This window comes from Staurois parvus, unplaced genomic scaffold, assembly GCF_062004578.1.
Source record: "Staurois parvus isolate SC_StPar_1 unplaced genomic scaffold, SC_StPar_1.0 ptg000726l, whole genome shotgun sequence".
NCBI lineage: Eukaryota > Metazoa > Chordata > Amphibia > Anura > Ranidae > Staurois > Staurois parvus.
The window spans coordinates 294,982-320,889 of NW_028318522.1; the positions used below are offsets into that span (position 1 = coordinate 294,982).

Sequence of the window (25,908 nt, forward strand, 5' to 3'; positions counted from 1 at the left end):
TGTTTGGAGATGACATTTCTTTTCCTCCAGACTGTATACCATAGTTTGTAGACTCTATAACTTTCACACCAATTAATATACAATTAACCAATGTCATGTAGCAGAACACACTTTGGCCTAAATTTATGAAGAAATTTGATTTTATTATGTTTTATAACTGAAAGTAGAAAATATTTTTTCAAAATTTTAGTTTTTTTTCCCATTTATTTCATAAAAAAGAATAAATTAAACACCACTAAAAGAATGCTCTATTTGTGTGAAACAATATTTGATATTATTATTGCTAATAATGATATTAATAATAATGATGTTATTTAATTATGGGTAGAGTGTTGCATGACTGCGCAATTACCGGTTAAAGTAGCACAGTGCTGAATAGCAAAAAAAATGAACAAAAACAAAACAAATATCCTGGTCTTGAAGGAGGTAAAACCTACCAGAAATCAAATGGTTAAAAAAAAGACAGAGAGCACAGCAAACGGTTAAAAAAAGGCAGCAAGCACAGTAAATGATATTGAAATAGGGGGTTACTTCTTCTTTAAGGGGCACTGCATGGGTAGAGTGTTGCATGACTGCGCAATTACCAGTTAAAGTAGCACAGTGCTGAATAGCAAAAAAAACAAAACAAAAAACAAATGTCCTGGTCTTGTAGTGGGTAAAACCTACCAGAAACCAAATGGTTAAAAAAAAGGCGGAGAGCACAGTAAATGATATTGAGTTAGGAGTTTACTTCTATTTTAAGGGGCACTGCATGTGTAGAGTGTTGCATGACTGCAAAATTACTTGTTAAAGTAGCGCAGTGCTGAATAGCAAAACAAAATGTCCTGGTCTTGAAGGAGGTAAAACCTACCAGAAATCAAATGGTTAAAAGAAAAGGCAGAGAGCACAGCAAATGATATAGAGTAAGGGGTTTCCTTCTACTTTAAGGGGCACTGCATGGGTAGAGTGTTGCATGACTGCGCAATTACTGGTTAAAGTAGCACAGTGCTGAATAGCAAACCCCCCCCCCAAAAAAAAAATGTCCTGGTGTTGAAGGAGGTAAAACCTACCAGAAATCAAATGGTTAAAAAAAAAAAGGCGAGAGCACAGCAAATGGTTAACAAAAGGCAAAGAGCACAGTAACTGATATTGAATTAGGGGTTACTTCTACTTTAAGGGGCACTGCATGGGTAGAGTGTTACATGACTGCGCAATTACCGGTTAAAGTAGCGCAGTGCTGAATAGCAAAAAAAACAAACACAAAAAACAAATGCCCTGGTCTTGAAGGAGGTAAAACCTACCAGAAATCAAATGGTTAAAAAAAATGCAGAGAGCACAGTACATGATATTGAGTTAGGGGGTTACTTCTACTTTAAGGGGCACTGCATGGGTAGAGTGTTGCATGACTGCGCAATTACCGGTTAAAGTAGCGCAGTGCTGAATAGCAACCCCCCCCCAAAAAAAAAAATGTCCTGGTGTTGAAGGAGGTAAAACCTACCAGAAATCAAATGGTTAAAAAAAAGGCAGAGAGCACAGCAAATGATATTGAGTTAGGGGGTTACTTCTACTTTAAGGGGCACTGCATGGGTAGAGTGTTGCATGACTGCGCAATTACCGGTTAAAGTAGCGCAGTGCTGAATAGCAACCCCCCCCCCCAAAAAAAAAATGTCCTGGTGTTGAAGGAGGTAAAACCTACCAGAAATCAAATGGTTAAAAAAAAGGCAGAGAGCACAGCAAATGATATTGAGTTAGGGGGTTACTTCTACTTTAAGGGGCACTGCATGGGTAGAGTGTTGCATGACTGCGTAATTACTGGTTAAAGTAACGCAGTGCTGAATAGCAAAAAACAAATGTCCTGGTCTTGAAGGAGGTAAAACCTACCAGAAATCAAATGGTTAAAAAAAAAGACAGAGAGCACAGCAAATGGTTAAAAAAAAGACGGAGAGCACAGTAAATGATATTGAAATAGGGTTACTTCTACTTTAAGGGGCACTGCATGGGTAGAGTGTTGCATGACTGCGCAATTACCGGTTAAAGTAGCGCAGTGCTGAATAGCAAAAAAAAAAACCAAAAGAAACAAACAAAAAAAAATGTCCTGGTCTTGAAGGAGGTAAAACCTACCAGAAATCAAATGGTTAAAAAAAGGTGGAGAGCACAACAAATGGTTAACAAAAGTCAGCGAAGCAAGCACAGTAAATGATATTGAGTTAGGGGGTTACTTCTACTTTAAGGGGCACTGCATGGGTAGAGTGTTGCATGACTGCGCAATTACCGGTTAAAGTAGCGCAGCGCTGAATAGCAAAAAAAAGTCCTGGTCTTGAAGGAGGTAAAACCTACCAGAAGGTGGAGAGCACAACAAATGGTTAACAAAAGGCAGCGAAGCAAGCACAGTAAATGATATTGAGTTAGGGGGTTACTTCTTCTTTAAGGGGCACTGCATGGGTAGAGTGTTGCATGACTGCGCAATTACCAGTTAAAGTAGCACAGTGCTGAATAGCAAAAAAAACAAAACAAAAAACAAATGTCCTGGTCTTGAAGTGGGTAAAACCTGCCAGAAATCAAATGGTTAAAAAAAGGCGGAGAGCACAGCAAATGATATTGAGTTAGGGGGTTACTTCTACTTTAAGGGGCACTGCATGGTGGATGGAGGAGGACTGGGTGCAAGACCTTGAGTTCCGTCCTTTTAGGTGGCTACAGCTTGTGTTTACTACTCCGTTAAACATACTTCCGTTACAAGTGAATATCTTGTTTGCGGTTCCTAATTATACCCGCCCGCTGCGCCAATGTGGTCTGGCTAGAAGAATTCCTAGCGATAGAGCTGGACTCTGGGCAGGAGGACATTCTGACATAACATCCATAGCACACGTGGGCCAATGTGTTTCCGGAATGCCATAAATCCTTGGTGACAGAATGATATTGCACGCTGAACTTGCCTCCAAGCCCCCCCCCCCCCCACCGCAGAGCCTCGTTCTCACCACCTTCTCGGTATTTCACGCTAATTAAAACATGTTTTCTGATTTCCCTTGCAGAGTTCCACTTCCTCCTGACGGATGAACCCCTTGCCCGTCCAAAAAAAAAAATCACCCTTTGAAGACCTGAATGATCTATCCTCCACCTCCAAAGAAGAGTTTTGGGCAGGGCGAGTGGAGGGGGGGGGCGCCTTCCAACGAAATCTAAAATTAGCCCCCCTGTGAACGGTCAGCTGGGGATCGAGTGACACCTTCTAGAACACGAGGAAGGGGGGGGGCCAGGACGAGACGGGAAAAAGAACAGCATAGACACGGGAACATTTGGAGGGATTCTACGCTTTGTAACTCCCAATCAGAAGAGGAGGACACGGATATGTAACAAACGTAGGAACCCAACGAGCCAACGAGCCGTGAAAGGATCAAAAAAACTAGAAACTCGCAAAACAGAACATTTTAAAGAAGGGGAGGGGGGATTCCTAAGCCACTGGTTCTCGACTAAAGGGTTCCAATTTCCGCAAAGGACTTTATTAACAGCCCAAGTTAAAGTCATGGACTACTGGCTGGTGTTGTTACTTTGCCTTATGGCAGGTAAGTGACCTTCTTGCGTTGTTTTATGACTAGAGTGGCACTGTTAGGCCCAAACACCTGAGAGAGATGCCTCCATTTTATGCTCTCCGCTTGCTCATGATATTGGCACAGTAGGTGGATGCTAAGATTTAACCTCCTAATGCAATGAGAGTGCATCTCCATCGTTTGAGAACATAGTCCACATCCATGGTGGTGACAGGCTTCCTTTTGTCGTACGCGGGGTAGCTGACAGTCTTGAGGAACGCCTTGACCACTCTGTGGGTCTCCTCATAGAAGGGTCAGAGGCTTGTGTGGGCCAAACATTGGATGGTGGGTTTAGTGATGTCTCAAAACACCCTCCTGCAGAGCTTAGCATCTATTTTCCCCCCACCCGTCCCCTAGCCAGACATTTTGGACTTCTTCAGACAAAATAATATTGGCACAGTGGTGCACTCCAGAATGGGAAATCCAAAATGTCCAAGTTGTCAACTGTCTAAGAGAGAATATCCTCTTGCTCCGGAGAGATCTCTGACATCCTGCTGTGTTCAGGATTTTCCAAACTTGACCACACTCAGCAAGCAGGCTTTGACTTGACTTGGCTCTTCTTCTGGAGAGGAGATGCCCCCATCTTAAGGCCTTCACTCACTCATGATATTGGCACAGTGGTCCAAATCCAAATTGGGAAATCCAAAATTTTGAGTTGACATCTTTTACTTCCTGCTGTGTTCAGGACTAGCAAAACTCGGCCACACACATCAAGCAGGCTTTGACTTTGCCTTGAAGTTTGGCTCTTCTCCTGGAGAAGAGATGCCCCCTTCTTAAGTCTTTCATTCGCTCATGATATTGGCACAGTGGTTCAGTCCAAATTGGTAAATCAAATATTTTGAGTTGACATCTCCTCTTACTTCCTGCAGTGTCCTGGATTACCAAAAGTTGGCCACACTCAACAAACAGGCTTTGACTTTACCCTCTGGAAGAACCCTAGGGTTCCACAGAACCCTAAAGCTTTGGCTCTCCTCTCAACATCTCACCAAATTGAGGTCATCTGCCAGGATTGACCAGGGAGGGAAAGATGAGGGTGCTGTTGAGCTAAGAGTTGGGACAGCTTACATACATTTTGATTAAACCATTTACCTTCACGTGGCCCAAAACTAATCCTTCATTTGAACATAAATGTTCCAACATTGGAACCCCATAACCTGATTGCAACAGCAACTGCAAGATGGCTAAATTCATTCCCCAAAATACCACTTGGCTGTTTGGCCCCTTTTTCCACAGAACAGGGCAGAGATGTTTTCCTCACACACAGCTTGTCATTTCGGCAATGGTAGTACAACTGTCTAAAGGAAGAGATCTAGTAGTCAACCAATAGGACTAAACAACCCTGAACGTTCATTCACAGGACTGGGTAGAATTGGTCTTTATGCTTGGTTCACATCTGTGCGGGTGGTGCTGTTGCGGGACCCGCACAAAAGTACCTGCAGCCGCACAGAGGAATGCAGGACCCCTGGGCGGGTGCCATTAGTTATAATGGAAATCACAACCGTATTGAGAACCTTGGTTCCCGTATGGGCTGCTTTTCCCGAAGAAGTGCAGGGACTTCGTCCCGGGCCACGGGAGTCCATTCAAATGAATGGGCTCTTGTGCCCGCGCAAAACGTGGCCCACACAGTCACACATATGTGAACCTAGTGTTAGTGGACCTGTCATAGATTTGAACTTTATTACCATTACTTTTACAATAGTATTTGTCTTTTAAATAGTCTGTCACATATGGTCTTCTTTTGTCTGGTCCAGGCTTAATAGAACTTGGCCACACTCAACAAGCAGGCTTTGACTTTGCCACAGAGAAGCCTTTCTAAAAATCTTTGGAGTCTTGAGGAACCCCTGCTTAAACCAATTCACCAGAGGTCAGTGAGAAAAATGCCCCTTACTTTGAGGGTCCGTAGGAAGAAAGCAATGTCTTACGGAGGTGGCCAGAATGTAACCCTTACCGACGCCATAGACATCCATGTTGTGCTGCTGGCTTTGCCAGTTGACGTTGGCCCTGAAACTATGCAAGCACCCTAAAATGTTAGGTCAACCAGCCACAACTCAAAACATCTTGAGGAACCCTAGTTGATGATGGTTTGCCTAGAGCTTTGGCTTTCCTCCTACTGTCCCACCACTTGCCCGTAATCTCCTGGCGGTGAATGGGAGGATGGTAGAATGAAGGTCCTACCTGAGCTATTTGTTTGGACTCTGATTTGTGAGTGTGGCTATGTCCCACCACTTGCCCGTAATCTCCTGGTGCCGACCACGAGGATGCAACCTCTTATGGAGGTGGCCAGAATGTAACCCTTATCGACACCATAGACATCCATGTTGTCATGCTGCTGGCTTTGCCAGTTGGCGTTGGCCCTGAAACTATGCAAGCACCCTCAAATGTGAGGTCAACCAGCCACAACTCAAAACATCTTGAGGAACCCTAGTTGACGATGGTTTGCTTAGAGCTTTGGCTTTCCTCCTACTGTCCCAGCACTTGCCCATAATCTCCTGGCGGCGAATGGGAGGATGGTAGAATGAAGGTCCTACCCGAGCTATTTGTTTGGACTCTGATTTGTGAATGTGGCTATGTCCCACCACTTGCCTGTAATCTCCTGGTGCCGACCACGAGGATGCAACCTCTTATGGAGGTGGCCAGAATGTAACCCTTATCGACAACATAGACATCCATGTTGTCATGCTGCTGGCTTTGCCAGTTGGCGTTGGCCCTGAAACTATGCAAGCACCCTCAAATGTGAGGTCAACCAGCCACAACTCAAAACATCTTGAGGAACCCTAGTTGACGATGGTTTGCTTAGAGCTTTGGCTTTCCTCCTACTGTCCCAGCACTTGCCCGTAATCTCCTGGCGGCGAATGGGAGGATGGTAGAATGAAGGTCCTACCCGAGCTATTTGTTTGGACTCTGATTTGTGAGTGTGGCTATGTCCCACCACTTGCCTGTAATCTCCTGGTGCTGACCACGAGGATGGTAGAATGAAGGTCCTACCCGAGCTATTTGTTTGGACTCTGATTTGTGAGTGTGGCTATGTTTTTGGGGGATCCTTGATCCCGACACCATTAAATACACCTATCATAGGTGATGGGTTTTTCCTGGTTCTTCAACTACTGGGGAGGAAAAGTGTCCACATGAAAGTTCTGTTGGTATTTCTAAATTATTACCTAGTTGCTTCAGGTATAGCAACAAATATTTTTAAGGAGCGGGGAAAGGTTCAAATTGTTTTGTCTTGCTTTCTATAGAAGTAGAACATGATTACTTTGCAAGTCAGTTTTCACTTGGTGGATACTTTGATGGTAGACCCCATCATTTGGTCTTGGGTTCCTGTGGTATGTTTTGTGTTTCTGCATTACTAGCATTGTTTGTCTGTCCCAAATGTCACTCAGGCCACGTTGCTGTACGCCCACTGAGTACACCACTGTAACTCTACACTGCTCCGGCCAGAGATACGAGGGACTTCACTTATTGAGTAAGAAGAGACAAGTCTGCCATCCTCAGAAAACAAGCAGCCATATAGGGCAAAAAAAAAAAAAAATCAATCAATAAATAAAAGAAATCATTAGGCAAACAAACTAAAATAAATAAATAAAATAGACAAAATAATAAAAAAAATAAAATAAAATAAACCAAAAAAATAAATCATTAGTAAAAAAAATGAATTAAATAGAATAAAATAAAACAAAAAAATAAAATAAGCCAAATAATAAAAAAATAAAACAAAAAAATAATAAAATGAAATAGACAGTGCTACCCTACACCCCACCTCTATTCCTGTTCAATTCTAATACACGTTTATCAAAGCGCCGTAGGCCAGTGTGCAACAAACTACTTCAAACCAAAATAAACATAAACAAATCTCATAAAAGTGCCAGGTGCAATCGATATTTAAAATAAACATCCAATTCCTATAATAAGAAAAATCTAATAGTAATATCTGTAAAAAATATTTGTAAAAATAAATCATTAGGCAAATCAAATCAAATACTGAATAAAATAAAATAGACAAATAAATAAATAAATTAAACCAATAAAATAAATATTTTGGCAAATAAAATATAATAATAAACAAAATAGACAAATAAAAATAAAATAAAATAAACCAATAAAATAAATCATTAGACAAATAAAATAAAATTAAAATAATAAAATTAATGAATAGAATAGAATAAAATAATGTATAGAAATAAAATAGTCAGATTCTATTGTGTGCTTGCAGTTAGGGGGGGGGCACTCAGGAGGGCATGGGCAGCAGGAGGAAATGTATGATGCACAGGGAGGGTGATGGGTGCAGGGGGGGGGGAATTACTGGAACCGATCCCCTGTATGATTCTCTCTGCAGCAGCTGAAAGCCAGTGGGAATGAAAGGAGGAGAATGCTTTCAGCTGTTGCAGAGAGAGCCATACAGGGGATCGGTTCCAGTAATTGTCCCCCAGCTGTGCCGATCCCCCTCCCTGCCCACATTCAATTTATTAATTTTCCTAGGCCCCCCTTATGGCCTGGGCTGCATACAGGAGGACTGGTGGTACCCCCTTATCCATGGCCCTGTTCACATGTAGCCACACGCCTTGGGTTTACCTGCGATTAGGGTTGGATGTCCAAGCTTGGACATGCTCAGCTGGAGAGGAAAGTGCTAGATGATGCTGGACGTCTTTCAGCCAGGAAAGGAGGCGGAGCTCTATCTTACTTGCTGCAGCTTCTAATGCACATTGTGAGAAGCTTACAGTGTGCAGTGAGATCAGAGGAAGCTGTTTTTTAGTCCAGGAGAGGAGCCGGTACACCTGTGCAAGACTGGAGGGGAGGAGCCAGTACACCTGTGCAAGACTAAAGGGGAGGAGCCGGTACAGCTGTGCAAGACTGAAGGAGAGGAGCTGGCTCACCTGTGCAAGACTGAAGGGGAGGAGCCGGAACACCTGTGCAAGACTGAAGGGGAGGAGCCGGAACACCTGTGCAAGACTGAAGGGGAGGAGCCGAAACACCTGTGCAAGACTGAAGGGGAGGAGCCAGAACACCTGTGCAAAACTGAAGGGGAGGAGCCGGAACACCTGTGCAAGACTGAAGGGGAGGAGTCAGTACACCTGTGCAAGACTGAAGGGGAGGAGCAGGTACACCTGTGCAAGACTGAAAGGGAGGAGCCGGTACACCTGTGCAAGACTGAAGGGGAGGAGCCACTACACCTGTGCAAGACTGAAAGGGAGGAGCCACTACACCTGTGCAAGACTGAAAGGGAGGAGCCGGTACACCTGTGCAAGACTGAAAGGGAGGAGCCACTAACCCTGTGCAATACTGAAGGGGAGGAGCAGGTACACCTGTGCAAGACTGAAGGGGAGGAGCCACTACACCTGTTCAAGACTGAAGGGGAGGAGCCACACCTGTGCAAGACTGAAGGGGAGGAGCCACTACACCTGTGCAAGACTGAAGGGGAGGAGCCAGTACACCTGTGCAAGACTGAAGGGGAGGAGCTGGTAACCTGTGCAAGACTGAAGGGGAGGAGCTGGTAACCTGTGCAAGACTGAAGGGGAGGAGCCGGTACACCTGTGCAAGACTGAAGGGGAGGAGCCGGTACACCTGTGCAAGACTGAAGGGGAGGAGATCATAATCAGCCAAAGCAGTGAGGTCTCCCATACATTGTATTCTATTATAAATCCTGATACGTAAATCTAAATCCACTGAGCTGGAAATTCGGTGCTTTTGTTTTCTCTTCGGAGCGCAGATATGTGATGCACATGAATGCTCCCCTCTGTCTGCAGGAGGAACGTTCCATTCACTCATATTCAGGAATTATCTCCTTTTTTTTACAGATGGGGAAAAAAAAAATTACAGAAAAAAGTGTCCTTTTGTTTGCTTCCTCTCTTGTCCTTCCAGTCCCGGCTCCTCTCGGGGTAAACCTTTCTGTGTTTCCATTCAGCCTGTCTGCGGATGCACTGTGCCTGCAGACCAGGACCGGGAACAAGGATTTACCCCACACACCTGCCCCACTCCACACCTTCTGTACTAGGACACAGAGGTGGCCATGGGAAAAATAGGGAATTTATGGTTTTTGAATACAAACCCAACAGGAATAGGGTGAGGTTTGCACCCACAGGTGCGACCGAGCGTGCGTTTTCTGTGCGTTCCCGCGCCTACAGTGTAGGGCAGCCCATCTGTTTTGAAAAGTAAGGAGAGAGAAGTCCCTGACTCTTTTTCCAAAAACATGCGACACGGACACCATGCAGTGCTGCGACACCATGCGGTTTGACGCTGATTTTTTTTGGGGGGCATGGGCCAAACTGCATGGTGTCGCTGCACCATACGGTTCAGCCCACGCCCAAAAAACTTAGCGTGCTAGCAAATGCATAGGGATGCCCTTAACAATTAAAAAATCAGAATCCTGCAGAATCACCACTTCTTGGACTGAGGTACCGGCTCAAAGATTATGCAATCATGTAGACCCTGGTGCCTGTGCAGTTCTGTGCTCACAAATGTCTAAAACAGATCAGCCCCCTGCTGCAGCTTCTCACCTTGATACAAAGGTACAATGTACAGTCTGATCATTGGGGGAGGGGAAACTGAAGAAATGCTTCCGCAGCGGACTGATAACAAGGGGCGGACTGACAACTCATGGGACCCCCGGGCAATAGGGGACCATGGGGCCCCTGTGTCCTTGCCCAAACTCAAAAAAGCCTATCAAAAAGGTACCAGGGGCATCTCATGGGGCCCCCTACTGACCCCGGGCCCTCGGACAGTGCCTGAGTTTCCAAATGGTCAGTCCGCCCCTGCTGATAACATCGTCTCAGCCTAGGTAAAGGGTTGGAGCTCAAGGAAGGATTTTTAATCTCTTCACGCTGGCCGAACGCAAATGTGGGGCCTAGACGCCGAGCGGCCGCAGATTTGCGTTCGATTAAAAAAGAACATATGTGCTGAGAGCGCGCGCACTGCGCGCTCCCAGCGCACGTGTCCGGTACTCACAGAAAGGTCCCGATCTCCTCTTTCGATCGGGACCTTTCCCGATCATGTGACCACCGTGACGGCATGTCACGGCAGTCACATGACCCTAAACCTCGCCCCGCCTACTGGCTTCTGAAACCCTTAAAGGGCCGGGAGGCGCCGGCGCAAAGGGTTACCCTCCCTCCCAGCCCTTTAAGGGTTTCAGAAGCCGGGAGGCGGGGCGAGGTTTAGGGTCATGTGACCGCCGTGACACACAACACACAAGTGTATGTCCAGCCAAAAACTTTTTTTTTTTTTTTGGATGTCGTGGGCCCCCTGCCTAGTTTCATATACATCTAACTTAAGGCTGGGATCGCACCTTGTGTGTGTTTTGGCATTGCATGCAAAATCATGCGCTTTCCCGACGTGCACAGAAACGCGTTGCACACCGTGGTGGTGTCTGTAATTGTCAGTGGCGCCCCCCCACATATCTACATGTGCAGTGTTGCATGCCTGCGTGGTGCCGCAACATTGTGTGGTTGGGTTGCAGAGTGAGTTTGGAAAAGGGTCAGGGTCAGGGTCAGGGGCGGATTGACCATTTGGAAACTCGGGCACTGCCCGAGGGCCCGGGATCAATAGGGGGCCCCATGAGATGCCCCTGGTACCTTTTTCAAAGGCTTTTTTGAGTTTAGGCAAGGACACAGGGGCCCCATGATCCCCTATTGCCCGGGGGCCCCATGAGTTGTCAGTCCACCCCTGGTCAGGGGGCTTCTTTTACGTGATTCTCGCACGAAGGGCACGTAACGCACGGGAAGGCGTGAGCGCCGTAGCACCCATATGACTTGTACCTAGCATAACTGGCTCTAGCCTGCGTGTTCTCTAAAAACCTGATGCAGACATTAGATTGCAAGCTCTTGGGGCTGGCCGGCCCTGAAGTGAACAGTTCAATGCCCTTTGCATATCAGGGTCAGGTCAGTTCATTCCGAATAAACAGGTCATATGAATAACGTTCGCGTTTGCCCGCGGAGCGTTCATCCAATGACAGCGGAAGATTCCCCGATCCTACAATGGGGCGATTAAGAATTCCCCACAAGGATCCTTCTCTCTCTCTTCCGAGGTCCTCCAAGCCGGAGGTTTTCAAGTGGAACAATTCCTTCCCCGGCTGGCGCAGGGAATTAAAAACGCTGATGCGGCAAGATTGCCATGAAAGAGAATACAGGAGGTTTGACAGCGGATGGGGGGGGGGGGGGAAGGGCAGCCATGGTGGAGGGGAGGGAGAGAACAGCAAGGGAGGGAGGCAAAGAACGTGCCGCTGACGCATCACTTTATACACATGCAGCCGGTACGCGCTTCTGCGAAACCCTGGAGTGCGACAGATGACGGAAATGCGGATAGGCTGGATTGGGGGCGCTGGCTTTTGCTTTATCACAGCCCCTTAATGAGAACAATATTCTAAGTGCTGTAGCCCAGCCAATCGTATTTCCTGACTTTTCCTGACTTTTTAGGGCCCATCCATACTATGGCGCGGCACTAACGTGTGTTGGTGCGATGCAGTGGCATTCATATGAATGGTATCCCAACACGTTTCCAACGAATGTGCATTGATGTGCAGCGTAATATACAGCAACACACTAACATGCACTGCCAAGAGATGGTGCATGCAGCATCACTGGGTCTCTGTGCTTCTCAATACAATGCAGGCAGATCGTGGCTGGTGGGCGCGGCCAGCAGGAAAGCATCACAGCACCCTGTATTAGTGCTCCTCTCAAGAGCCCTCAGTCCTGACACAAGCAGTGGGAGGAGTTAGGCAAATATTAGTTGTCCCTGATGGGTAATGCAGGCCATAGATGGGTCAAAAATCAGAAGATTTTTCGGTCAAAAAAAAAATCGGGCGATTTTCGCATTGTTAGTGGGTTAATTGGTCGGCTGTTTTTCGGGGGGTTTGGCACATTTTTTTTATTGGTAAAGTTGGAAAATTTGCAACCGATTTTGATGATCGGCCAATTTTCCCGGCAGTGAGGGGCAAATCAGACAGATCGTTTTACCGATCTGCGCATGAGCCGTGACCTGCAAGAAGAAGAAAAAGAAGAAGAAGAAGCTGAAGAAGAAGAAGAAGAAGAAGAAAAAGAAGAAGTAAAAGAAGAAAAAGAAGAAGAAATGAAAAAGAAGAAGAAAAAGAAGAAGAAAAAAAGAAGAAAAGAAAAAGAAGCAGAAAAAGGAGGAAAAGAAGAGAAAAAGAAAAAAAAGAAGAAGAAAAAGAAAAAGAAGAAGAAAAAGAAGAGAAAAAGAAGAAGAAAAGAAGAATAAGAAAAAGAAGCAGAAAAAGAAGAATAAGAAAAAGAAGAAGAAAAAAAGAAGAAAAGAAAAAGAAGAAGAAAAAGCAGAAGAAAAAGAAGAAGAAGAAGAAGAAGAAATCCAGTCCGCTATTATATTTTATATGAGAAGTCTTGCGGTTGCAACAATGTATCCATTTGTATCCGAATAAAAACATCTGTATCTGAAATGGATACAAATGGATACATTGTTGCAACCGCAAGACTTCTCATATAAAATATAATAGTGGAGCTCTCTGCAAGGGACGAAAATCGGCCGTTTTTTTTACCATTGGTGGTAACATCTGCCAATTGAACAACCGATTTTTCATTTTTTTTTTTTAAAAACGGCCAATTTTCAACCCGTCTATGGCCTGTATAAGTGTCAGTCTGGAGGAGTGGGTGTTCCTAAGCAGGCTGAATTTGCATCATAGGCATGCACAGAGAGTGTGCCAGACGTGCCTAGGCACACCCTAATCACCCATAGTTTTTTTTGTTAATTTATAAAAGAAAATTTAAATGTTTTAAAGATATTTTAATAGAATTTTAATTGTAAATAATTACAAAATGTAAATTATAAATGTTATTTTAGTTGCTTGAAATATGTGAGGACACGTTTCTGCCTCACGCGATAAGTTTCTGTCCCTCCGGTGGGAGGGGGAGGGCTCAGTGATCTCACTCTGTCTCCCCTTTACATGGCAAAAACATAAAAGCCGCAGTTTACACGTATGTCATGGGGAGACAAAAGCTGAACTCTGGGTGCAAACACTTTAAATTAAATATATTCCTCAATAGCGTTTGCCTTTGCAAACCCAGATAACAACTTGTAAAAGTAACAGTGAAATCATCATCATAGCTGTGGGAGGGACCCAGCAGACTCCACCCACTACAGAAAACTACAGGAGAGGGCAGAGACCAGACCAGTTACTCTGTATAAGGAGAAAGCAGACCTGTAGGAGGGGCCTATCCGGCTCCACCCACTACAGAAAACTACAGGAGGGGGGGCGGAGACCAGACCAGTCACTCTGCATAAGGAGAGAACAGAACTGTAGGAGGGGCCCAGCAGGCTCCACCCGCTACAGAAAACTACAGGGGGGGGAAGAGACCAGACCAGTCACTGCATAAACAGAGAGCAGATCTGTAGCATAAGGAGGGAGCAGAACTGTAGGAGGGGCCCATCAGGCTCCACCCACTACAGAAAACTACAGGAGGGTGCGGAGAGCAGGCCAGTCACTCTGCCTACGGAGATAGCAGAACTGTAGGAGGGGCCCAACAGGCTCCACCCAATACAGAAAACTACAGTAGGGGGTGGAGACCAGACCAGTCACTCTGCCTAAGGAGAGAGCAGAACTGTAGGAGGTGCCCATCAGGCTCCACCCATTACAGAAATGAGGCTCCCTCCCCCCCCACAGTTGTACAGCCCCCTCTCCTGGATTGGAACGGCTTACTGTGATGTCACATCACTGTGCTGTGCATACCCTGTGCAGAGAGCAGAGCTGTAGGAGGGGCCCAGCAGGCTCCACCCACTACAGAAAACTACAGGAGGGGGCGGAGACCAGACCAGTCACTCTGCCCAAGGAGATAGCAGAACTGTAGGAGGTGCCCATCAGGCCCCACCCACTACAGAAAACTACAGGAGGGGGCGGAGACCAGACCAGTCACTCTGCCTAAGGAGATAGCAGAACTGTAGGAGGTGCCCATCAGGCCCCACCCACAACAGAAAACTACAGGAGGGGGCGGAGAGCAGACCAGTCCCCCTGCACAAGGAGAGAGAGCAGCAGTGGGCGGTCTTTATTCCAGGAGGTCCCACACTGGATTAGCGCACAGATCTGGAAGAAATACGCAAAGCTCGCCGAGATTCACACGCCGAATGGATCTAGACATTTACTTCGCTTTAATGACTCTGTAATTGGCCAATCACACGAAGTTACGGCGCGGATACAATGTATACATTTAAAGTGACTAAACAGGCGAATCCCCCCGACGCGTCTTATTAAAGACGTCTTTGTGAAAACAACACATCCCCTGCTTATGTCGAGACGATAATTACGGGGTTAACACACAGCAAGCGGCGTATCAGCCGTGAATTAATTAGCCGGCTTTTGAAGGCGCAAACAAAGATTGCCGGGCAAGTGTCACTCCGCTGCATCACGCATGGAGATGAAAAGGCGCTCAGTGTTCCATAGTAAGTGGTTTATTGCTCGTTATTAAATTGACGGATCCGGGATTAGAGCGGAAGGCAGTGAAGGGGAGCGATGATCAGCAAAAAAGAAGCTCATTGGGCTGAGAGCTGCGTTACCTGCCAAAGGGTTTGTGCTTTTGTCCATCCAGTCCTGAGATTTGCACAGCTCTGCCATACAGCACGATCCAGTCTGGCAGCTGGAGGGGGTTCAGTCTTTTTCTGCTGCAGTTTCACTTTCAGGTCTTCTCCCCACTCTGCGACTGGGCAGTGAAAGGAGAAGCAGCAGACCGAGGAGCTCCTCTTGGTCTCCTTCTGTCATTCTAACAGCCCTTACCTGATGGGTCTGATGGGGACCCTGATGCAGGGATGGATTGTGATGAGGACCCTGATTTAGGGGTGGACTGTGATGGGGACCCTGATTTATGAATGGACTGTGATGGAGACTCTGATGCATAGATGGATTGTGATGGGGACCCTGATATATGGGTGGACTGTGATGGGGACCCTGATTTATGAATGGACTGTGATGGAGACTCTGATGCATGGATGGATTGTGATGGGGACCCTGATATATGGGTGGACTGTGATGGGGACCCTGATATATGGGTGGACTGCGATGGGGACCCTGATATATGGGTGGACTGCGATGGGGACCCTGATATATGGGTGGACTGTGATGGGGACCCTGATTTATGGGGGGACTGTTATGGGGATCCTGATGTATGCATGGACTTTGATGAGGACCCTGATGCATGGATGGATTGTGATGGGGACCCTGATGTAAGGGTGGACTCTGCTGGGGACACTGGTGTATGGGGGGACTCTGATGGGGATCCTAATGTAACGGGGGACTCTGCTGAGGACACTCATATAAGGGTGGACTGTGATGGGGACCCTGATGTAAGGGTGGACTGTGATGGGGACCCTGATGTATGGATGAACTGTGATGGGGACCCTGATGTACAATGGACTGTGATGGGGACCCTGATGTACAATGGACTGTGATGGGGACCCTGATGTATGGATGGACAGTGATGGGGACCCAATGTACGATGAACTGTGATGGGGACCCCGATGTATGTATGGACAGTGATGGGGACCCAATGTACGATGGACTGTGATGGGGACCCTGATGTACGATGGACTGTGATGGGGACCCCGATGTATGAATGGACAGTGATGGGGACCCCGATGTATGAATGGATAGTGATGGGGACCCAATGTACGATGGACTGTGATGGGGACCCTGATGTACGATGGACTGTGATGGGGACCCTGATGTACGATGGACTGTGATGGGGACCCTGATGTACGATGGACTGTGATGGGGACCCCGGTGTATGAATGGACAGTGATGGGGACCCCGATGTATGAATGGATAGTGATGGGGACCCTGATGTACGATGGACTGTGATGGGGACCCTGATGTACGATGGACTGTGATGGGGACCCTGATGTACGATGGACTGTGATGGGGACCCTGATGTACGATGGACCGTGATGGGGACCCCGATGTATGGATGGACAGTGATGGGGACCCAATGTACGATGGACTGTGATGGGGACCCTGATGTACGATGGACTGTGATGGGGACCCTGATGTACGATGGACTGTGATGGGGACTCTGATGTAAAGAAATCTTTTTTTTCAGCCCACAAATATTTGTAAAATACATTATGTGGCCCTCAAACTGAAAAGTTTGGAGCCCCCTTCCATAGACCAGCAGACACTTGCTGCCTTCTAGGCATACTGAGGGATCCCAGTTCTAGGCATGCGTGGAGGGATCCCAGTTCTAGGCATGCTTAGAGGGATCCCAGTTCTAGTCTTGCTTAGAGGGATCCCAGTTCTAGTCATGCTTGGAGGGATCCCAGTTCTAGTCATGCGTGGAGGGATCCCAGTTCTAGGCATGCGTGGAGGGATCCCAGTTCTAGGCATGCTTGGAGGGATCCCAGTTCTAGGCATGCTTGGAGGGATCCCAGTTCTAGGCATGCTTGGAGGGATCCCAGTTCTAGTCATGCTTAGAGGGATCCCAGTTCTAGTCATGCTTGGAGGGATTCCAGTTCTAGTCATGCTTGGAGGGATTCCAGTTCTAGGCATGCGTGGAGGGATTCCAGTTCTAGGCATGCGTGGAGGGATTCCAGTTCTAGGCATGCGTGGAGGGATCCCAGTTCTAGGCATGCTTAGAGGGATCCCAGTTCTAGTCATGCTTAGAGGGATCCCAGTTCTAGGCATGCGCGGAGGGATCCCAGTTCTAGTCATGCTTGGAGGGATTCCAGTTCTAGTCATGCTTGGAGGGATCCCAGTTCTATGCATGCTTGGAGGGATCCCAGTTCTAGGCATGCTTGGAGGGATCCCAGTTCTAGTCATGCTTAGAGGGATCCCAGTTCTAGTCATGCTTGGAGGGATTCCAGTTCTAGTCATGCTTGGAGGGATTCCAGTTCTAGGCATGCGTGGAGGGATTCCAGTTCTAGGCATGCGTGGAGGGATTCCAGTTCTAGGCATGCGTGGAGGGATCCCAGTTCTAGGCATGCTTAGAGGGATCCCAGTTCTAGTCATGCTTAGAGGGATCCCAGTTCTAGGCATGCGCGGAGGGATCCCAGTTCTAGCCATGCTTGGAGGGATTCCAGTTCTAGTCATGCTTGGAGGGATCCCAGTTCTAGGCATGCTTGGAGGGATCCCAGTTCTACGCATGCGTGGAGGGATCCCAGTTCTAGTCATGCTTGGAGGGATCCCAGTTCTCGGCATGCTTGTTAGGGATCCCAGGATTTAATGCATGCACAGACTCCTCTAGGTCCTATAGATCTCCTGGTCTCTCTGGTGTACTACATAAGAGAGGATTCAAGAAGCAAAGACTGTAAAAAGAAAAAAAAGATTGGTGAACAAAGGGGGGAAAGCAGCCATGTTCCTCCGTCATACATGGAACTCCAACGGACCATCCCTCCCGTCAATCACTAATGCTTATTACCGGAATCCTCATTGAGATGTCTCTCTATTCCTGACTTTCACCTTCCCCTGGGATCACAGATTCCAATACTCCAGCCAATCACACGCAAGTCCTTCTGTCCTGAGGTGGGGGCAGAGTCAATGTCAATCAATTGTAATGGAAGGCTTCAATAGTTAATAGTATCACAAATAGCACCAGATCAACACAAAGTAGATAAGCCCAAACGCATGACATTTGTGCCAACGCTCGTTGGACCCAATTCACAAAGTGTTGACATCTGGAGAGGATCTTTATTTTTAGCCATTTTCAAATCTCATTGGACTGAACTGAAAATAACTGTCATTTTTTTAAAATCTTTAGCCTTGTGTGGTGTTATTTTCCAACTGCCATTTTTTTAAAGGGCAACTTTGGACCCGTTTACTCTTTTTATGGTGTGCGTTACTGTCATACGTTTGTGTGTGTTACGTAAATGCAGTCCTACCATGCTTTAAAAATTCCCTTTGCAATGAGGCTCCCCTTGCCCGGCAAGGGGTTAAATGTTCATGTAGGCCTAGGGCAGTGATGGCGAACCTTTTTGAGCCCGAGTGCCCAAACTGCAACCCAAAACCAACTTATTTCTTTCAAAGTGCCAACACTGCAATGAAACCTGAATATCGAGCTTTTGGTTTAGAAAAAACAACTCGTACAGTAGTGCAAACTAATTAACAGTACAGGGATGACCAGAGACTGCGGACAGTACAGGGATGACCAGAGACTGCGGACACAGTACAGGAGATGACCAGAGACTGGGGACAGTACAGGAGATGACCAGAGACTGCGGACATAGTACAGGAGATGACCAGAGACTGCGGACACAGTACAGGAGATGACCAGAGACTGCGGACACAGTACAGGAGATGACCAGAGACTGCGGACAGTACAGGGATGACCAGAACTGCGGACACAGTACAGGGATGACCAGAGACTGCGGACAGTACAGGGATGACCAGAACTGCAGACAGTACAGGGATGACCAGAGACTGCGGACACAGTACAGGGATAACCAGAGACTGCGGACACAGTACAGGAGATGACCAGAGACTGCGGACAGTACAGGGATGACCAGAGACTGCGGACAGTACAGGGATGACCAGAGACTGCGGACAGTACAGGGATGACCAGAGACTGCAGACACAGTACAGGGATGACCAGAGACTGCGGACAGTACAGGGATGACCAGAGACTGCGGACACAGTACAGGGATGACCAGAGACTGCGGACACAGTACAGGAGATGACCAGAGACTGCGGACAGTACAGGGATGACCAGAGACTGCGGACACAGTACAGGGATGACCAGAGACTGCGGACAGTACAGGGGATGACCAGAGACTGCGGACAGTACAGGAGATGACCAGAGACTGCGAACAGTACAGGAGATGACCAGAGACTGCGGACAGTACAGGAGATGACCAGAGACTGCGGACAGTACAGGAGATGACCAGAGACTGCGGACAGTACAGGAGATGACCAGAGACTGCGGACACAGTACAGGGATGACCAGAGACTGCGGACAGTACAGGGATGACCAGAGACTGCGGACACAGTACAGGAGATGACCAGAGACTGGGGACACAGTACAGGGATGACCAGAGACTGCGGACAGTACAGGGATGACCAGAGACTGCGGACAGCACAGGGATGACCAGAGACTGCGGACAGCACAGGGATGACCAGAGACTGCGGACAGCACAGGGATGACCAGAGACTGCGGACAGCACAGAGATGACCAGAGACTGCGGACAGCACAGGGATGACCAGAGACTGCGGACAGCACAGGGATGACCAGAGACTGCGGACAGCACAGGGATGACCAGAGACTGCGGACAGCACAGGAGATGACCAGAGACTGCGAACAGCACAGGAGATGACCAGAGACTGCGGACAGTACAGGAGATGACCAGAGACTGCGGACACAGTACAGGGATGACCAGAGACTGCGGACACAGTACAGGGATGACCAGAGACTGCGGACAGTACAGGGATGACCAGAGACTGCAGACACAGTACAGGAGATGACCAGAGACTGGGGACAGTACAGGGATGACCAGAGACTGCGGACAGCACAGGGATGACCAGAGACTGCGGACAGTACAGGGATGACCAGAGACTGCGGACAGCACAGGGATGACCAGAGACTGCGGACAGCACAGGGATGACCAGAGACTGCGGACAGCACAGGGATGACCAGAGACTGCGGACAGCACAGGGATGACCAGAGACTGCGGACAGCACAGAGATGACCAGAGACTGCGGACAGCACAGGGATGACCAGAGACTGCGGACAGCACAGGGATGACCAGAGACTGCGGACAGCACAGGGATGACCAGAGACTGCGGACAGCACAGGGATGACCAGAGACTGCGGACAGCACAGGGATGACCAGAGACTGCGGACAGCACAGGGATGACCAGAGACTGCGGACACAGTACAGGAGATGACCAGAGACTGGGGACACAGTACAGGAGATGACCAGAGACTGGGGACACAGTACAGGGATGACCAGAGACTGCGGACAGCACAGGGATGACCAGAGACTGCGGACAGCACAGGGATGACCAGAGACTGCGGACAGCACAGGGATGACCAGAGACTGCGGACAGCACAGGGATGACCAGAGACTGCGGACAGCACAGAGATGACCAGAGACTGCGGACAGCACAGGGATGACCAGAGACTGCGGACAGCACAGGGATGACCAGAGACTGCGGACAGCACAGGGATGACCAGAGACTGCGGACAGCACAGGGATGACCAGAGACTGCGGACAGCACAGGGATGACCAGAGACTGCGGACAGCACAGGGATGACCAGAGACTGCGGACAGCACAGGAGATGACCAGAGACTGCGAACAGCACAGGAGATGACCAGAGACTGCGGACAGCACAGGAGATGACCAGAGACTGCGGACAGTACAGGAGATGACCAGAGACTGCGGACACAGTACAGGGATGACCAGAGACTGCGGACACAGTACAGGAGATGACCAGAGACTGCGGACAGTACAGGGATGACCAGAGACTGCGGACACAGTACAGGAGATGACCAGAGACTGGGGACACAGTACAGGGATGACCAGAGACTGCGGACAGTACAGGGATGACCAGAGACTGCGGACAGTACAGGGATGACCAGAGACTGCGGACAGCACAGGGATGACCAGAGACTGCGGACAGCACAGGGATGACCAGAGACTGCGGACAGCACAGGGATGACCAGAGACTGCGGACAGCACAGAGATGACCAGAGACTGCGGACAGCACAGGGATGACCAGAGACTGCGGACAGCACAGGGATGACCAGAGACTGCGGACAGCACAGGGATGACCAGAGACTGCGGACAGCACAGGGATGACCAGAGACTGCAGACAGCACAGGGATGACCAGAGACTGCGGACAGTACAGAGATGACCAGAGACTGCGGACCTTTGGGGAGGGAGGGGGAGCGGGTACCTGAATTTGACAGGTACCCGCTCTTACTTCCGCAGAGTTTTTTTTTTTTATCTTACCTGTTCCTCGATCCAGCCGCGCGCTGTCTTTCCGGCTTCTGTAGTGTGGGCGCTCGTCGGACAGCCGGATGCCCAGTGCGCATGCGCGAGAAGCGCTGCGCTTTGTGATTGGTCCGGCGGCTTCTGGGATCTGTCATGTGTCCCAGGTACCGCCTTACCATTCACAAACAGCACTGCTTCTTGTGCATGCGCACTTGGGACCCGGCTGTCACGCACACTACAGCCGGGAAGACAGCGCGCCGCTGGATTCTCCTGGCGTGCCCACAGATAAGGCTCGGCGTGCCGGCTGTGGCACGCGTGCCACGGGTTCGCCATCACTGGCCTAGGGTACCAGCAAAAAGGAATTTTACTGACCTAATCCTTCGCTCTTCCCGCCACGCCTTAAGACCAGCCCCCCAGCCTCCTTTCTGCTGGTTGTAGGTCCTCTGATGTCATCAAGTACAATGCAGGACCATTTTTTCCTGCATTGTACATGAGGATGTGGAGTGACCACCAGCGGCGGACTGACAACTCATGGGGCCCCCGGGCAATAGGGGATCATGGAGCCCCTGTGTCCTTGCCCAAACTCAAAAAAGCCTATGAAAAAGGTACCAGGGGCATCTCATGGGGCACCCTACTGACCCCGGGCCCTCGGGCAGTGCCCTGGTTTCCAAATGGTCAGTCCGCCCCTGGGGACCACTCACAACCCAAAGGGTAAACCCAGTTAGAAGATCTGAGCGCCACCTGCAGGGGGAGGAAGGATAAGGCAAGACCCTTTTTTCTTGACACATTGCAACCCACTGCCATATTGCGGCACGTTACATCGCAGGTATGTTGCCTATAGGACATTGGGGTGCCATTCAAAAAGAATGGCACCATAGCACAGGTTACATACAGTTTACACATCTCTGCAATGCGAAGGTGTGAATGGACCCCCAATCAGTTAAATGCATTCTAGGTGCATCAAACAAAAAGGTGTGCTGAGTCCTACAGTTTAATTGTGAATAAAGCAGACACAGCCTGAGTAGAAAAGCCTGTCCCATGCCAGCATGTTCCAGAGCAGAGCCCTTGCTCTCCCTGCTTCCTCCTTAAAGGGAAGCTCTCAGGAGCTGGAGCCGCAAATATTACATCTTTGCATGCTTTGGTCCTTGCACTGGTTCTCATGACCAACTTCCTAGGTGGTCTCCCACCAGACTATACATAGAGAGCCCTCTTACCCAAAATGCCCCACACTGGTGTGTGTGGGGGGGAGGGGCTACCCACATGGAAGAAAAATAGATTGGAAATATTCTTCCCAAATATATTGACATATATTTGAAATACCACATTTTCGGCTGTATTATATATATATATATATACACACTGTATGTCGTAATGCGTTTTTATTACAACATATATGAGATTTTTTTTTTTTTAAATATATTTTTTAAATATACTCTTCAGATTTTTTTTTAACATATACAAAAGTCATTTTAACATATATTTTTACATATATTTGTAAATGCATTCCAAAAATGTAGATTTGTATATTTAAAGACATACAGTACATTTTGAAAATGTATTTTTAAAAATATCTTTCATATATTCTGAAATAAAAATGCATTTCAACATACAGTATATATATATATATATATATATATATATACACACATACACACACATATACATATATATATATATATATATATATATATGTATATATATTTATATATATATACTTTTTTTTTATAATAAATAAATATATATATGTACACACACACATATATATATATATATATATATATATATATATATATATATATATATATATATATATATATATATATATATAATAAATAAATAAATATATATATATCTAATAAATATATATATATATATATATATATATATATATAATAAATATATATATAATAAATAAATATATTATATATATATATATATATATATATATATATATATATATGTATATACAGTATATCTATATATATATGTACACACATATATATATGTATTTTTTTTTAAAACATTCTTCACAAATATATTGACATATATTTGAAATACTTCAATTGTGGCCGTATTCAATATATTTCAAAATAATTTATATATATATATATATATATATATATATATATATATAAATAAAATTATTTTGAAATATATTGAATACGGCCACAATTGAAGTATTTGAAATATATGTCAATATATTTGTGAAGAATGTTTTCAAAATATATTTCAAATATATTTTTCTTCCGTGTGGGTAACACTGCCTCATTCTCTGTGGTACGCCCTCTCACAATTCTGGAGACCTCAAGCGGCAACCTAGCCACCTACATGGTCTGCTCTTCACCACGGGGTTCCAAGCCCTATGGGTCTACTGGCCATTTAGGGGAACTACACCGGGCACTCCTGTAGCCCTACCCTACAACCATTTGAACCCACACAACACATTCATGGTCCACTATCCCCATTAGGAAACCAGCCCCTAGAAATGCCATGGTGCCATCACTGTAGTGTGCATGTAGACAGGAAGCAATTGCAAGGAGGATGCAGGAGATTAGCAGCACTGAGTTGTAACAAAAGATGAAAACAAAAGGCGTAAAAACAATTTAAAAAAGACAGATTTTTATTGTACACAATGCCTTAGCAAAGGAAACGCATCTGCAAGGTACTGCCAAGGAGGAGTTAAGATTTAAGCCGGTCCATTAGGGGATGTCTTCCCCGAGTTGTGAATTCTCAGCCAGGCAAAACTTCCATTAAAAGCCTGTTCGTTGGGAAGGGCTGCATGAGCCCGAGGGGCCCTTAGACGCTGCCTCAGCACACAGCTCCTTCCCATTACACGGCAGAATATTATTTAATGCTGAACATCCACTTCCCCCCCCCCCAACAGTATATAAGTCTGCATCCCCATATATAATTTATACTCAAGGCACAATAATAAAGGTGCTAACATCAAAAATGGAGACTCCATTAAAAAGTCCCAAAATCATCCAATATTTGATTGAGTAAAGCCAGAACACCAACAGAGCATGAAGGTTTATAGAGGTAAAATTTTACAAAATGTACAGTACAATACATGGATATGTCAGACCAAGTTAGCCATCCCGGAACATATCTTTACCATCAAGCAGCTAATATGGGCACCATGCATATTACACAGTGACTGGAAAGTTTCTAAGGTCCACATCCAGAGAAACAACAAAATGTACAGATAATAGATTACAGCAAAATATAGTCCGAGGGTCTTCTACTGAATGTCTCAAGTCTACTGAGTTCCCGGGGTTTTCTATTGAGTGACTGGGTCTTCTACTGAGTGCCTGGGTCTTCTACTGAGTGCCCCAAGTCTTCTACTGATTGCCACGGTTTTCTACTGAGTGCCTTGCCTTCTATTGAGAGCCCCAGGTCTTCAGCTGAGTACCCTGAGTCTTCTACTGAGTGCCCAGGTCCTCTACTGAGTGCCCTGGGTCTTCTATTGAGTTATTCAGGTCTTCTAATGAGAGCCCAAGGTCTTCGGCTGAGTACCCTAAGTCTTCTACTGAGTGTCTGGACCTTCTACTGAGTTCCCTTAGGCCTTCTATTATATGCCTGGGCTCTTCTTCTGAGTGCCTGGGTCTTCTACTGAGTGTTCCAAGTCTTCTACAGAGTGCCTGGGTCTTCCACTGAGTGTCACAAATCTTCTACTGAATTCCTGGGTCTTCTATTGAGTTCATTGGGTTTTCTACTGACAGACCCAGGTCTTCACCAGAGTACCCCCGGTTTTCTACTGAGTGCTTGGGTCTTTTACTGAGTTCCCCAAGTCTTCTACTGATTGCCATGGTCTTCTACTGAGTGCCCTGGGTCTTCAGCTGATTACCCCAGGTCTTACTACCTTTTTTTGGAAAACTCATTTCTCAAGTCCCATTCCAGGGGGATATTTTGCCCTGGGTCTTCTACCGGGTGCCTCAAATTTTTTTACTGATTGCCTGGAGTCTTCTACCGAGTGCCCCAGGTCTTCTACTGTGTTGTTTGGGTCTTTAACTTAGTGCTCCAGGTCTTATTACATTTTTGGGAAAACTAATTTCTCAAGTCCCATTCCAGGAGGATATTTTGCCTGAGTTCTTCTACTGAGTACCCCAGGTCTACTACTGAGTACCCTGGGTCTTATTCTGTGTGTCCAGGTTCTTCCACTGAGTACCTCAGGTCTTCCACTGAGTACCTCAGGTCTTCCACTAAGTGCCTCGGGTCTTCTACTGAGTGCCTGGATCTTCCACTGAGTGCCCTAGTTCTTCTACTGAGTGCCCCAGTTCTTCTACTGAGTGCCCCAGTTCTTCTACTGAGTGCCCCAGTTCTTCTACTGAGTGCCCCAGTTCTTCTACTGAGTGCCCCATTTCTTCTACTGAGTGATCCAGGTCTTCTACTGAGAGCCCCAGGTCTTCTACTGAGTGCCCCAGGTCTTCTACTGAGTGATCCAGGTCTTCTACTGAGAGCCCCAGGAATTGTATTGAGTG

General features: G+C 47.0%; 1 protein-coding gene across 2 annotated transcripts in view; it reads left to right on the forward strand.

Moving 5' to 3' along the window:
• SCN1B (sodium voltage-gated channel beta subunit 1) overlaps positions 1 to 25,908 on the forward strand; it is a 72,704-nt gene that overhangs the window by 29,016 nt on the left and 17,780 nt on the right. For both annotated transcript variants that reach the window (XM_089653893.1, XM_089653892.1), the window contains exon 2: positions 3,009 to 3,536. In XM_089653893.1, the coding sequence (XP_089510019.1) occupies positions 3,497 to 3,536 (40 nt within the window). In that variant the 5' untranslated portion in view covers positions 3,009 to 3,496. The remainder of the gene's footprint in view (positions 1 to 3,008; positions 3,537 to 25,908) is intronic.